Source organism: Falco punctatus, assembly GCF_963210335.1.
Source record: "Falco punctatus genome assembly, chromosome: 8".
Classification (NCBI taxonomy): Eukaryota; Metazoa; Chordata; class Aves; order Falconiformes; family Falconidae; genus Falco; species Falco punctatus.
In genome coordinates, this window is record NC_137588.1 from 25,583,834 (window position 1) to 25,598,760 (window position 14,927).

Genomic DNA, 14,927 nt, shown 5'->3' on the forward strand with positions numbered 1-14,927 from the left:
CCATCACTCAGCCATGCAGAATTCATTGCACTTCTGCTTGCAGTTATTCCTACACTGCTTGTCCCACCGCCAGCTCCAAGAGCTCCTGGAGAAGAGGAAAAGCAGCACTGGCCCCTCCACACAGCCCACCGGTGCTGCAACACTGACATCCCCTGCAAGCACTGGGACATCTCAGCAGGCTGAGCCCCTCTATCACCTGCCCGGAGGCAGCTTGCTCACACAAGGCATGCTCAGAACCCTGACATGAAGTCACTGCAATTAGCCAGCTGAGGCTTTATTTTGCTCCCGTGGGTGTGTAGCTGCCTTTCCCAGGATGTGAGGAAAGGTGGATGACACTGGCAGCCAGGGAGGCTGACTCTGAACCAGGGAGGCTGCTCAGCCAGGGCTGCTGTGCCTGAAAAAGAACTAGTCCAAACTCGTCTGCCAGTCCCTCTTAGCCTTGCAGGTTGGGGCTCAGCATGCGTGCGGGGCTGCCTGTATCCCTGGGAGTGCCTCCCCGCTCTTGCCACTGCCCGGTGATTCAGGGCTTAGGACTGTAGCAAGATCTGGAATTAGCTTTATTGTTCCTGTAACGCAGCACATGCTCCAGGCAATGCAGCAGGCGTTGCACAATTGACTTCATTTTATCTGAACCAGCAATTACTCTGCTGTTGCTCAGCTCCAGCAGAGAGAACTTCTGTCAGATCACTGCCATGCTCTGCATCCCAGCAGGTCTTCAGGAGTAAATGCCACACTTGGGTTATTTAAGACATCCACTGATGAAGATTCCCTCTATCTACTCAAGAGGAAGGATGAGGTGCTCAGGGGCCTTTTCTGACTTTAACAAGGCATGCATATCTTAGGAAATGGCAAAGGGAACATTTCTGCCTGTCTCCATGCTGTGCTAGAACATTTCACGGTGGCAAAGCATGTCCCTAATGTCCCTAATGCTGTCAAGCTGGAAATGCAGCAGCAATAAGACATACAATGCTGGAGCAAGCTGTGCTTTAGGGACCCTACACAGTGGCTTGCTGGGATACTGCTGGGGCAGTTAGCATCGCAAGGGACTAGCTTGAACTCACAGCATCTGCAAGATGCAGTGCAAGCCTCATGCTTTCAACGGACTCATTAGTTTTACCAGCCAATGTTGTTTGCCCTGTGTTAACACAGAGCTGTCTTTCTGCTTTGAGAAAGTTGTCTTCACAACTCATCGTGCAGCAGAGCACCACTGGATTTCTGGGCTTACCAGCCCAGCAGCTGGGTTTGTTGCCCAAGTCCTTGGCTAAGCAGGAGGCAGTGTGTGGCTGTATGGGGCTCTGGGAGCTGTCAGGTTGAAGGAGCTCCCTCCTGCCTTGTGGCTTCTGGGCTCAGGGTGCTGCCATGTCATCCAGTGCAGGCGCTGCTGGAGAGCAGACTGCACAGGGGACTGATGGGCTGGAAGCATATCCCAGCTCCTCCACCTCTCCGCTGAACCACGCTGCTAAGAGGATTATGGGCAGGGCGACTGTGCAAGGATGGAGCGAGGGGTAAGCAGGGCAGGCACAGATGCAATCTCTTTGGGAAGCTCTTGTCTGAGGTTAAAGACACAGAGAGGAGCCCTGCTCCTGAAGCCTCATCACCTGGTGCTTGCCTTGTGCCCCCCTCAAGCTGGGCTTAAAGTGGAGGGCACTGGACTTCCTCCCTGAACCCACAGCACAGCTGTGGTCTCTTCTAGCTTCCCAAGAGAGTCATGTCCCCAAACTGCCCTGTGACACCATTTGCTCTGCCTGGAACAGCCTGGGTAGAACTGAGGTCTGAAAAGTGGGAACAACAGTTTGGGCTTTCCGCAGTGAAGGGAGCAGGGAACTGGGGTGTGGATGGCGTGTACCAGACTAGACTCTGAATAGGTCATCTCTTCCCCAGTTTCAGCTCTGGGTGCTTTTAGGTGTGGCAGACCTTAACATACTTCTGGAAGACAGCTATTTTGGAGGCTTTGTTTGGGTAACTGCAAGCTCTGCTGACAAGGGGTTCCTGTAGCAGCAGGTACCTGTCCAAGAGCTGGCTGATCTCCTGGGCCCTGTGTGCAGCAGCAAGCAGGGTTTTCCCCCTACAATGTGCAGGTCTCTGCCCCTGGGGTATCTTCAGTCTGGTTTTCCCTTTCTTCTGTTAAGAGATGGTTGAATTCTGACTCACGAGCCTAAAATATGCCTTGCTTGCTTTATGTACCTCCCTTGGTGCTGGTGCAGGGTCCAGATTTGTTCTGAGTGGTGATGAAAATGATTCCTGAGCAATTCTTGCAACCTTGTGATTTCTGATGTGATCTGAAAATGTTTAGAGACATCTTAGGCATGTGGGCACCATCTCTGTGAGATGAGAGAGGGGTTGCCTCGGGATGAATCTTCTTCCAGCCAGGGCAGGCTCAGCCTCCATCGTGTGCTTGCAGGCTGCTGCTACCAGCATCTGGCAGGCTGCTGAGCAGTTAGGCACTGACAAGATGCAGCTGATTGGTGCTTCCTGGATTTAGCCAGCTGTTCTTAAGCATTTCAGAAAAGCTTAGGCATCTGTTTGGGCTTTTCAGATCAGAGGTACATGGAGATGTATAGCTCTGAATGACTCATGGCTCTCTTGTCAGTCATTGCTGCCCTGCTTGTTCAACATCACAGCATCTGAGCGGTTATTTTCACTGTGAGCATGCATTTGCAGTAATGACAAACTGGGGATGTTTCACCCTCAGCTCTCTACCAGGATGGTATGTAAACAGATCCAGGCATGTCTTGGAGAAGTATCACATCATTTTACACCCCAAGGTGCTACCAGATTGTCACACAAATCTTCTGAAGTTGGGTGAACCACTCAAGCCTTGTGCAGCTACCTGCCTTCTTGCTGCCTAGCTCTGACAATTGTGCTTCCAAGCACTGCTGCAAAGCATTCATGCTATAAACACCCCGGAATTAATCAGCACCATAAAAGTAAGGAGGATGCTGGGAGACACCCAGCCAGAAGTGACGCCTTGGCATGCAGTACCCATTTCAGTGAGCACCTTGGCAAAGATTTTCACGGGGAAAGATGATCACATCTCTCCTTTTCACACCAATTAACTTGTAGGGCTCAAATTTTGATGCCTCAGTGCTACCAATTACTCTCTCACTCTCATGGACTGTCTGCATCAGCATGGCCTGTGTTATCTAGTGATTTCTGAGGTCGCTCAAAGGACATTTGTACCACAGGGAGGAGTTTAGGAATTTCCAGAGTTATCTAGTCACAACAGCATCCTGTCCAGGTTCAGCAGCGCTCACAACCTGGGGCACCTCTGTGAAAAATAAACCCTTTTCCCACCAGCTTGATTAAACCTGCTCTGATTGCTTGGCTCAGCCATTTCTGCAGGTCTCAAAAATGTGTTGCTTAGACACCAGCACAGGCTTCACAGCAGTACCACTGCTTTCAGTCACTTTACATGTGTTCATCAGCGAAGGTGACACTTTCCAGGTGACTCAGGCACAAAGAAAGGCCATTGTGGGTGGATAATTTAGGTCCAGCTTTCAACTTTTGGAGTGAGCTGAGAGATGACAGAGCCTTTCAGTGAAAACTCATTAAGCCAGAGGGCTCAGGCAGAGGCAGAGGCAGGGCTGGCTCTACACCTGAGTGGATGCTGTGAGCATTTTGGAGGGGGGAGGAGAGGATGGACATGTTATTCACCATAGCAAAGGCAGACATCAGTGAAGTCACTGCAAAGAAACTTCAGTACTCCCCCTTCAAGGTACTCCAAGCTCTGCCCACCCCCTCACTGGCAATTTCATAAAACTGTGACATCAGATCAAACCCATGGAGGTGCAGCAGAGCCAGGCTGGAGAAGGAGGAGCCTATCAGCAGGCAGGGCTTTCAGGTACAGCTCTGGGGCACAACTGTCCTTGAGGGGCTTGCGGCAAAGGACAGGACAGAGTTTTCCTGCTTTGTCCTCACTGATCTCCAAAGAGGCCAGCAAAGCTTGCACTTGTCTCTGCAGTGTTTCCTCTGCCCATGCTTCCTCCAGAAACTCTCCCAGGTGTTCCTCAGGGGCCTTGTGTGGCTGGCAGAGACCCAGTCCTGTGCTCACCCAGGGATCACATCAGCACCCACTCCCACCAGGAGGGAAGACCTGAGCCAGGTTCTTCCCTAGCTTTCCTTCCTCAGCTCCTGAAGTCTCTCCCGGTCAATGCCTGGACGGTGCCTTGCACCAACAGGACACCCAGCAAGAAGGCACCGTCTCCACTGCACAGCAGAACCCCTCCGCCAGGACCAGCAAGCAAAGCGAGGCCCCGCTGCCCTTCCCCCGAGGGGACCCCCTGGTCTCCCGTGTCCCCTGCATGGCAGCACAGGGGTGCTGCTCCTCCGCGTCCCCGCAAACGCACCCAGCCGGCTGCCGGGCAGCGCAGCCGCATATATGCAGGTGCATACAAATATGCGTAATATAGGCAAATTTATGCAAACACACGGACCCGTCTCGGGCGGGGCGGCCCGCCTCGGAGCGTCGGTGCCGCCCCCGGTATAAGGCGGCGGCGGCGCGGCCGTCCCGGCGTGCAGAGCTGCGGCAGCCCAGGGAGGCAGGTCGTGCGGCGGCGGCATCATGGTGAGTGCCGGCCCCGGGCTGCCCCCTCCCTCCGGCCCTGCGGGTACTCCCTGGAGTGGGGTGACCCCCGGCGGGACCCTCCCCGGAGCAGGCTGCGACCCCCATAGCTTCCCGCGGGGGCTCTGCTGGAAGCCCAGACGTGCGAGCAGCTGCCGACGGCAGTACCCGCTGGGCTTCGCCCTGTCCCTGCCTGGCTTCAGCCTTTGCTGAGCTGCTCCCTCCCAGGCGGTCCGAGCCTCCCTGCTCTGAGCATCCCCTCGCACCCGTCCGAGGCAAGCAGGCCACCGGCCAAGCCCCGCCATGCAGGGAGGCTGGTGTTTGGGCTGACCCTCTCACCTCTCCTCCTTGGCCTTTTAGTAGTGGTGGTTCTGGTGGTTCCTGCCCGCCTCCCCTGGTAACACCTCTGGCCGGGGAGAGTGCACCCAGCTTGCCAGCCCCCCGTGCTTCAGACGCACAGCTGAGCCCCGGCAGCAAGCTGTGGCTTCACCCACTGCCCCGCGCCTCGGGGGAGGGGGGCCAACCCACGGGTGGGCACCGCTGTGGGTGAGCCTCCGGGCTGCCCTGCTGCAAGCCCCGGCTCCTCAGTTCTCAGCTGCTCTGCTGAGCATCCCAGCCCCAGGGTGCCCAGCCATCCTGCCTGCTGACCTGCGGGGCTGTGCTCCCTGCCCCTCCTGAGCCAGACCTTGCCGTGAAGAAGACAGAGTCTGCTGGCTGGTGACCAGCACTGCTGCATCCCTGGTGCTGCTGGGCTCTGCCCAGCCTGCTGTCAGTGCTGCGTCCCACAAAGCCAGTCCTGGCCGCAGTGCGTTGGTGGGGTGAAGTGCAGTGATCAGCATAACTCTGACCCCCGCTCTGGTTCACAAGCTCCTTGACCAGAGAAGTCCTTTCTCATTTTGTCTTTCTTGTGGTAATCCAGAGGTGCTTGCAGCTGTGTCAAGCATTCGCTGTGCGCTTCTGCTGGAGATCCTGGAGCTTTCTCAGGACTTACTGTTTGCTCCTTGTGTTACAAAACCTTTATAGACCTGCTGGGAGGGATACGCAGGGTGTCACTTTGCCGCTCCTTGCACCTCAGCTTTGGAAAACATGGGGAGATGGACTTCTGCCTCTCACCATCGGTATCAAGGGCTTATTTCTCTGTCATCCCTCACTGTCACTGCTGCCTCTGAAATGCAGTACCAAAAGCACCACAGACACAGACAGCCAGGACTTGCTGCAACCCGTGTAACTTCCTCGGACGGCAGTCACTGCTGTGCTCCCGAGTGCAAAATGGCTGGCTCCACCGGCGTCCTGCCAGCTGACTCACAGCAGGGCACCCATCGCTCTGGAAATCCGGTTTGGTTTGGATGCTCCTCTGCCTTGGTTGTGCCTGATGACACATCCAAGTCCCTGGCAACAGCAGGGCTGAGGCACTGAGTATTTTGGTTCTTGTTGAAAGGGCTTCAGGCTCTGAGGTGCCTCACCTGGAGGGATTGAAGCTGCAGAGCCCCCCTCCGCCTGGCTTCTCCTGAGGGACCTGAGGCTGCCCTTGAAGCCCTGGGCGAGGGGACCCTCCCACCGTGTCAGCACTGTGGTTCAGTTAAGAAGTGCAGCTAACACTTCCTCCTCCTCCAGAGCTAATTTAGGGAAGCCAAACCTCAGAGCATGGCAACCATTCACTGCTGCAAATCCCTCCCTTGTCAGGCACCCGTCCTCGGTGCTGTCACTTCCTCAGCTCCCATGGTCCAGGTGATAGTCCGTTATCTCAGCCTCCAACCCTGCTGGTGGAAGAGCTGCTGCAAGGCCCCAGCCCTTAAGCCATCTGGGTGTTCAGAATGGAGAAGATGCCACTGGGTTCTTCTCAGGGCTGTGGGTCAGGGCAGTCCAGGGAATGTGCTGGTCTGGTGTCCTGGGCTCCAGCAGATGCAACTCCATCTCCCTGGGCCCCTGAGGTGGGCGGTACAATGATGGGAGGCAGAGCATCTGATTTGGGAGAGGGCAGCAGATGGGGATGGACAAAAGGTGCCCAGGCTACACAAAAGGCGCCCAGGCTACACGGCAGTGTAGCTTAAACAAGCTGGCAAGGGCCTGGGCTGCCCTGTTGGGGTTGTGCACCACCTGTAGTGATTGCATTTGTGGTCCTGTCTTGGATCTGACCCTGCCTCCCCCTCCCCAGCGCGAGTGCATCTCCGTCCACGTCGGCCAGGCCGGCGTCCAGATGGGCAACACCTGCTGGGAGCTGTACTGCCTGGAGCACGGCATCCAGCCCGATGGGCAGATGCCCAGTGACAAAACCATTGGCGGAGGGGATGACTCCTTCACCACCTTCTTCTGTGAGACGGGGGCTGGGAAGCATGTCCCGCGGGCTATCTTCGTGGACCTGGAGCCCACCGTGATTGGTGAGTGCACCCCAGCTGGGCAGTGACAGCGGTCACTATCTCTGGGAACAACCCATTGCAGGATACTCTGTAGGGTGGCTCCTGCTGCCTTTTCCTAGGGCCCGTTTGAAAATCTCTGACATTGTGCCAACTTCTCCTAGATGAGGTTCGGGGAGGAGTCTACCGCCAGCTCTTCCACCCTGAACAGATGATCACTGGCAAGGAGGATGCTGCCAACAACTATGCCCGTGGCCATTACACCATCGGCAAAGAGATCATTGACCAAGTGCTGGACAGGATCCGGAAGCTGGTAGGTGACTGCAGAGGGGGGACGTGTCCCCCTGGGCTGGGTTCCAGCGTCTGCTGGGAGTGGGAGCATGGGGCAAGTGCTGCTGTGTCCTGGGAGGGATCTGCAGCTACCCAAGCAAAAGTTTGAAACTTCCCTCCAGCAAAGTCAGTACTTGGAGGAATCTTACTTGGCTCTCTCCACAGGCTGACCAGTGCACAGGCCTCCAGGGATTCCTTGTGTTTCGTAGTTTTGGAGGCGGCACCGGCTCTGGATTCACCTCCCTGTTGATGGAGCGACTCTCGGTTGACTACGGCAAGAAGTCCAAGCTGGAGTTCTCCATCTACCCTGCACCACAGGTCTCCACTGCTGTGGTGGAGCCCTACAACTCCATCCTTACGACCCACAGCACGTTGGAGCATTCAGACTGCGCCTTTATGGTGGACAACGAAGCCATCTATGACATCTGCCGCAGGAACCTGGATATCGAGCGCCCGACATACACCAACTTGAACAGACTCATCAGCCAGGTTGTCTCATCCATCACGGCATCACTGCGGTTTGATGGAGCCCTGAATGTTGATCTGACTGAGTTCCAGACCAACCTGGTGCCCTACCCTCGCATTCACTTCCCCCTGGCCACCTACGCTCCTGTGGTTTCGGCTGAGAGAGCTTATCACGAGCAGCTATCAGTGGCTGAGATCACCAACTCCTGCTTTGAGCCAGCCAACCAGATGGTGAAGTGTGACCCTCGCCATGGCAAGTACATGGCCTGCTGCCTGCTGTACCGTGGGGATGTGGTGCCCAAGGATGTCAATGCCGCCATTGCCACCATCAAGACCAAGCGCAGCATCCAGTTTGTGGACTGGTGCCCCACGGGCTTCAAGGTGGGCATCAACTACCAGCCACCCACGGTGGTGCCAGGGGGGGACCTGGCCAAGGTGCAGCGCGCTGTCTGCATGCTGAGCAACACCACGGCCATCGCTGAGGCCTGGGCTCGCCTGGACCACAAGTTCGACCTGATGTATGCCAAGCGAGCCTTTGTGCACTGGTACGTGGGCGAGGGCATGGAGGAAGGGGAGTTCTCCGAGGCACGGGAAGACATGGCCGCTCTGGAGAAAGATTACGAGGAGGTGGGCCTGGACTCCTACGAAGACGAAGAGGAGGGCGAGGAGTAGAGAAGCCCCTGGCAAAAAGGACCGTGCTCCTTCCCCATGTTACCTGCAGAAACCCTTTGCAATAAACCGTTTCAGAGCCTCTGTGTCCCCCACTAGCCCCCCAGCTGTATCGGTTCCTTGCCAGGTCAGGTGTGTGGTGAGTGCTTCAGCTCTGCTGCTGGTGCTGCTCTGCTTCCTCCCAGCACTCTATTCTAGCTCCGGCTTGCCCCTCACATATGTAAGAGCCCCAGTACCAGGGGGATATGGCCAGGATGCATGGCATGCTCTGGGGAAGTGCCCAAGCACGTCCATAAAAGGGATCCAGAGGAGTGCTAATGATGTGATCGGAGAAGTACCTAGCTCAGGCATGGGGTCCTCTTTCTGGGCAGCACTTCTGCCTGCTCCCTGCCTGACTGTGGTGCTCTGCCATCGCCCTGGGCCACGTGGCCCCACTCTGCCAGCCCCAGCTTGTCTTCTGCATTGTACCCATGCTGAGTCCTGTCCCTGCCCTGCCCGATGGCAAGAAGTCCAAACATCAGCTCCTGGCTCCAGCTGCAAACTGGAGATTTCTGTTACCCATTATCCAGCACGCTGAGTCCAGAGATTAATTTTCCCTGCTTACCAGTAATGCTCCAGCTATGTTGACCCAGAGGGGCTGTCCTCCCCTGCCCTCCTCCTCCCAGCATGCTCCCGTGTCAGCTGGAAGGGAAAGTGTGAGCCAGCCCCGGGCTGCACTGATTGCTGGAGCCCGGCCAGGTGCTTGTCCCACTGCACAGGACTGCTGGCACTGTTTCCCATGCCCGTGACCAGAGCACTGCGCTCAGACTGAGTGGTGCCTGCTGCTGCGCCAAAACAGGAGTCACTGCCCCTCATGCCAGGTGCTACTCTGAGCCGCTCCTTACGGAAGTCTGAGTGTGCAGCAAGGAAAACCCCTGCTCCTCCAGGAGTTACCCCATTTGCAGAGATACCTTCTCCCCATGTCTTCACAGAGACCTGATTCTGCTGCTGGAAGCACACAGGAGTGGGAATTGTGTCCTATTACTTTTTTTGTAAAGGTTATCCTGCACCTCTGATCCGGACCCCACTGCAGAGGGACACAGCAGTGTCTACTGAGCAGCAGACCCCCCACAGGCAGGGACAGCTGTGTGAGTGCACCCATGCCCTGGCAGCAAGGACAGAGCCCTTTCCCTGCTGCATGGGTGTGTGCAAGGCTGGGGGTGCTGGGCTCTGCCTTTTGCCCAGCCAGCATCCAGGCTGCTGGTCCACGCATCCTCAGCATCAGCCCTGGCTCTGGCAGGGGAGGCTGCGCCAGCTGGGGCTCAAACTGAGTGGCTTCTCTGAGTGTAGTCACAAGTCGTTAACAGCAAATGGGCTGCAATGACCCTTTTTTTTGCAGCTGGGCCAGCTCCCCAGCCCAGATTTGCTGTGCTGATCTGCAGTCTCGTGGAGGTGTGCAGCACTGCCTGCCTGTCCCCATCAGGAGAGAAAAGCAGTCCTCAGCCAGAGGTCCCCAAAGTACTGATGACAGAGGGAGGTTTGCAAGCACCTTGAACTCCAGAGCCTGATGCATATTTCTTAACATGTTTTTCCTACTTTTTCCTGTTGTAGAGGCCTAGGTGGTCTCGAGGTGTCCCTAAATCCCAGGGGATCTGGTGGCAGAGCAGTGTAGAGACTGCTGTACCTGCTCCAGGCCCCATCCTGGTGGCTGAGCACCGCCTGTAACCCCTGTGGTCTGGAGGCCGGACCTCCTTCCCGCAGCCTGGCTGGACGCCCACCGCTTCCTCCCAGCAGAGGAGGGAGGGCAGCTCCAGCCCCCACACCTTAGGGTTCCTCCGCAGCCGGGAGGGACACAGACAGACTCCCGCTGTCTCCAAGGTGGGTACTCCCGCCCCGCATGCAAATGTACCAAAATGAGGGGGCGTGACGGAACCAAGCCCCTCCCACCTATAAGAGGCGCTGCGGAGGGGATTGCAGCAGCCGCAGCTCCGCGCTGAGCCCCGCCGCACCGAGTTGCCGGGAGAGCCCGGACCCCCAGCCGCAGCATGGTGAGTGCGGGCGGGGCGGAGGGCACGGCGGCGGGGGGGCGCCGCAGCCCCCCGGAGCACCGGACACGGCAGAGCAGCCGCGACACGCCCCCTCCTTCCCCGCTGTGACCTTGGACAGCCCTACCGGCCCCTGGCCGTGTCCCCCCGCCGCTACTGCCCCGTCGTGTGTGTGTGTGTGTGTGTCCCCTCCGCAACCACCGGTCCCGGGGCGCCTGGGTCCCCCCGCTGACGCGGCGAGGGGGGAGGAGGGGCGGCTGGGGATGGAGAGGGTGACCCCTCCGGTGGGGAACGGTGGCCGCGAACGGACGGGGACAGCTGCCGGGGGTGGAGGCGCCAGCCGGGCACCGGGGGCTAGAGCTGGTCGCTCGGCGGGGCTCCCCCCGCGGCAGCGGGCGCCCCGTCGGGGCTGGCGGCGGCGAACGTGTCTGGGGGTCCTGTCCCTCCCGTCCCGTCCCGCGGGGGTTCTGGCAGCGGCAGAGCGGGCCGGGGCCGCTCTCTAAACCGGGCAATCGCCGCTGCCCTCGCCTGCGGCCGGGGCTATATTTAGCGGCTCGGGAGGGGGACGGGGCCCTGCCAGGAGGCGCAGCGCAGCGCCCCGCCCGCCGCAGCGCTGACCGGGCTCTGCCGGGACCCTGCCCCGGGCTGCCCCCCCCTCCCGGCGGGCTGAGGCTGCCCTCCCTCCCGGGGGAGGCAGGAGTCCTTGTGCTCCCCCGGCGCTGGAGCGGGGCACGGACCCCGTCGCAGCTCAGAGCGTTATGCAGTCCGGGAATGTGGGAGCAAGGAGCTCTGGGACCCCCAGGCTGAGTAGTGGTGTCCTGCCCGGGAGAGCAGGGTGCTAGGGCTAGCAGAGAAGGGATGCCAGGGGCAGGGGAACAAGAGTGCCAGGGGGAGCAGAGGAAGGATGCCGGGGGTAGCGGAGCAGGCCTGCACCTGCAGGATGGGAGTGCAGAAGGCACTTCAGCTCACAGCCTGCTCCCTGGCGCTTCTGCCCACGCAGGTTTTGCAGCACAGGGTTGGGACTGCGCAGCCCAGGGAGTTTCTGTGCTGTCTTAGAGGCTGCTGAGCTTCACCACCAGCCCTCCCCTAGCTGTCACCCACTGCCCCTGCATCCCCAAGGCGCCTTGCCCCAGCAAGCTGAGTGCTTACCTGGCTCTGGAGCAGCAGGAGGGGGGCTCCCCCGTGCTGGTTGCACCTCGTGGGTTAAGTATGTGCCTCTATCAGCTCAGCATGTGTCACTGGGCTGTTGCGGCACTGGGAAGGGGCTGAGGCTGCCAGGGAACCTGGCAGGGTGGCTGGGCCAGGCTCTGTTCCCCACGGTGCTGGAGGACAGCCTTGGGCAGAGTCCATGGAGCTGGTGGCCCACAGCAAGAGCTGGACAGGAGGGACACCAGAGCTGGCTCCTGACCTGGCATGGTGCCTGTGCATGGCCAAGGGCAATGACAGCTGCATGGGGCCCCTCGGGGGCATGCAGGAGATCACCCAAAGGAAAATGTGCTCCCTGGGGCCACTGGCCAGGGCAGGTCCTGTTTGGGTGGCTGTGTGACACTAGCACCAGGCAGAGTCCTCCCTGTGGCATGGGCAGGACAGAGCTGTGTCAGGATCTGACCCTGCCTCCCCCTCCCCAGCGTGAGTGCATCTCCGTCCACGTCGGCCAGGCCGGCGTCCAGATGGGCAACACCTGCTGGGAGCTGTACTGCCTGGAGCACGGCATCCAGCCCGATGGGCAGATGCCCAGTGACAAAACCATTGGCGGAGGGGATGACTCCTTCACCACCTTCTTCTGTGAGACGGGGGCTGGGAAGCATGTCCCGCGGGCTATCTTCGTGGACCTGGAGCCCACCGTGATTGGTGAGTGCTGGAATCTGCACAGCCTGGGGTGCACCTGCGGGTGAGTAGCAAGCAGCTAGTGCTCGTGGTCTGCTGGCAGTATCCTGCACCGGGTTCAACCCGAGGGCCCTCCTTTCCCTGGGAGAAGCCACGAACCTGAGCACCAGCTTTTGTTCTTGAGGTGTCCTAGAGGCAGCAGTGCCAGTCGTCTTGCTACCACATGTGCAGAGAGAGAAACCAGCCCAACCGGCACAGCAGCTCCTGCTATGCAGCTGCACACTGCTGGCAGGCAGGTCCCCATGGATGGGAGAAGCTGAGCTCCCGTGCAGGGAGGTGGCAGTCACATCCTGCCAAAGAAACATGATGCTGGTGGTGGCCCTGCTGACGTGTGGGCCCTTGGCTGTGCCACTGGCAGGCAGAGCCGGGGAAAGGGATGGGTGCTTGCACCGGCTCATCTGCTTGGTGGCTGGCTCAAACCAACAGCCTCCACCAGGCTCAACCCTACCCTGCTGTTCCCTAGATGAAGTTCGGGCTGGAATCTACCGCCAGCTCTTTCACCCCGAGCAGCTGATCACTGGCAAGGAGGATGCTGCCAACAACTATGCCCGTGGCCATTACACCATCGGCAAAGAGATCATTGACCAAGTGCTGGACAGGATCCGGAAGCTGGTAGGTGACTGCAGAGGGGGGACGTGTCCCCCTGGGCTGGGCACCAGCATCTGCCGGGGCTCAGAGCACACTGCAAGCCCTGCTGTGCCCTGTGAGGGAGGGATCTGCAGCAGCCCGTGGCAGGGATGGACCAGGTCCTGAAGGACTTCTGAACTGTCAAACATTCACAAAGAAATCCATCTCAGAGCAATATCATGTCTCTCTCTCTCCACAGGCTGACCAGTGCACAGGCCTCCAGGGATTCCTTGTGTTTCATAGCTTTGGAGGCGGCACCGGCTCTGGATTCACCTCCCTGTTGATGGAGCGACTCTCGGTTGACTACGGCAAGAAGTCCAAGCTGGAGTTCTCCATCTACCCTGCACCACAGGTCTCCACTGCTGTGGTGGAGCCCTACAACTCCATCCTCACCACCCATACCACCCTGGAGCACTCGGACTGTGCCTTTATGGTGGACAACGAAGCCATCTATGACATCTGCCGCAGGAACCTGGATATCGAGCGCCCGACATACACCAACTTGAACAGACTCATCAGCCAAATTGTCTCATCCATCACGGCATCACTGCGGTTTGATGGAGCCCTGAATGTTGACCTGACTGAGTTCCAGACCAACCTGGTGCCCTACCCTCGCATTCACTTCCCCCTGGCCACCTACGCCCCTGTTATCTCTGCAGAGAAGGCTTATCACGAGCAGCTATCAGTGGCTGAGATCACCAACTCCTGCTTTGAGCCAGCCAACCAGATGGTGAAGTGTGACCCTCGCCATGGCAAGTACATGGCCTGCTGCCTGCTGTACCGTGGGGATGTGGTGCCCAAGGATGTCAATGCCGCCATTGCCACCATCAAGACCAAGCGCAGCATCCAGTTTGTGGACTGGTGCCCCACGGGCTTCAAGGTGGGCATCAACTACCAGCCACCCACGGTGGTGCCAGGGGGGGACCTGGCCAAGGTGCAGCGCGCTGTCTGCATGCTGAGCAACACCACGGCCATCGCTGAGGCCTGGGCTCGCCTGGACCACAAGTTCGACCTGATGTATGCCAAGCGAGCCTTTGTGCACTGGTACGTGGGCGAGGGCATGGAGGAAGGGGAGTTCTCCGAGGCACGGGAAGACATGGCCGCTCTGGAGAAAGATTACGAGGAGGTGGGCCTGGACTCCTACGAAGACGAAGAGGAGGGCGAGGAGTAGAGAAGCCCCTGGCAAAAAGGACCGTGCTCCTTCCCCATGTTACCTGCAGAAACCCTTTGCAATAAACCGTTTCAGAGCCTCTGTGTCTCCCACTAGCCCCCCAGCTGTATCGGTTCCTTGCCAGGTCAGGTGTGTGGTGAGTGCTTCAGCTCTGCTGCTGGTGCTGCTCTGCTTCCTCCCAGCACTTTCTTCCATCTCTGGCTTGCTCCCTGCGCAGGTAAGGGCCCCTGGTCCCCTCCCTAGGGCTGTGGCACACATCCCACCCCATTCGCTGCTCCAGCCAGGGGTGGGTGCTGCTTCCTTGTGTGGTGTAAGGCCCCATGGTGTGTGGCCCTGTGTTGTATCCTGGATCTTAGGGGAGCAGGTTTAGCCTGAGCAGGAAAAGATCAGCAGCTGCTGGGACTTCTCCCCCTGTGCAGCCCAAGGGTAGGTGGGCTCAAGTGGACGGACAGTGGTTGAAGCAATGGGAACAGCCTGGCACCCCTGTCTCTGTGGCCACAGTATGGGACAAGGGGCATGCCTGGCTCTGCAGTGCAGCAGGTGCACTCTGCAAGGGTATCCAGCACGGCATGAACCTCTGCAGCTGCTTTACTGCTATGTTGTGGTGAGAGGATTAAAGGAGGGGAATGCTCCCTGTGAAACTGTTTGTCTGCATCTTTTTTTTTTTTTTTTTTTACCCCCTCTCTGTGGGAAGCCCAACTGCTGCATGTCCCGGTGAGACCTTCCAGCCAAGGGTGCCCACCAGGCTGGGGGTGTCCCCAGCACAGGGGTAGTCATGCTGTCCCCAGGCTCTGCTTGTTCTCAGCAGAACAGGGCTGCTGCACCTGCCTCCCAAGCTG

General features: G+C 58.7%; 2 protein-coding genes across 2 annotated transcripts; both read left to right on the forward strand.

The window, feature by feature from the left end:
- Window positions 1-1,748: 1,748 nt before the first annotated feature.
- LOC308068022 (tubulin alpha-5 chain-like) lies at window positions 1,749-8,461 on the forward strand. The gene is made up of 4 exons (XM_080397875.1): window positions 1,749-4,564; window positions 6,717-6,939; window positions 7,080-7,228; window positions 7,411-8,461. The coding sequence occupies exons 1-4, from the start codon at window positions 4,562-4,564 to the stop codon at window positions 8,380-8,382; spliced, it is 1,347 nt and encodes a 448-aa protein (XP_080254001.1). The 5' UTR covers window positions 1,749-4,561; the 3' UTR covers window positions 8,383-8,461.
- Window positions 8,462-9,574: 1,113 nt separating this feature from the next.
- LOC308068021 (tubulin alpha-5 chain) lies at window positions 9,575-14,167 on the forward strand. The gene is made up of 4 exons (XM_080397874.1): window positions 9,575-10,406; window positions 12,032-12,254; window positions 12,754-12,902; window positions 13,117-14,167. The coding sequence occupies exons 1-4, from the start codon at window positions 10,404-10,406 to the stop codon at window positions 14,086-14,088; spliced, it is 1,347 nt and encodes a 448-aa protein (XP_080254000.1). The 5' UTR covers window positions 9,575-10,403; the 3' UTR covers window positions 14,089-14,167.
- Window positions 14,168-14,927: the final 760 nt, after the last annotated feature.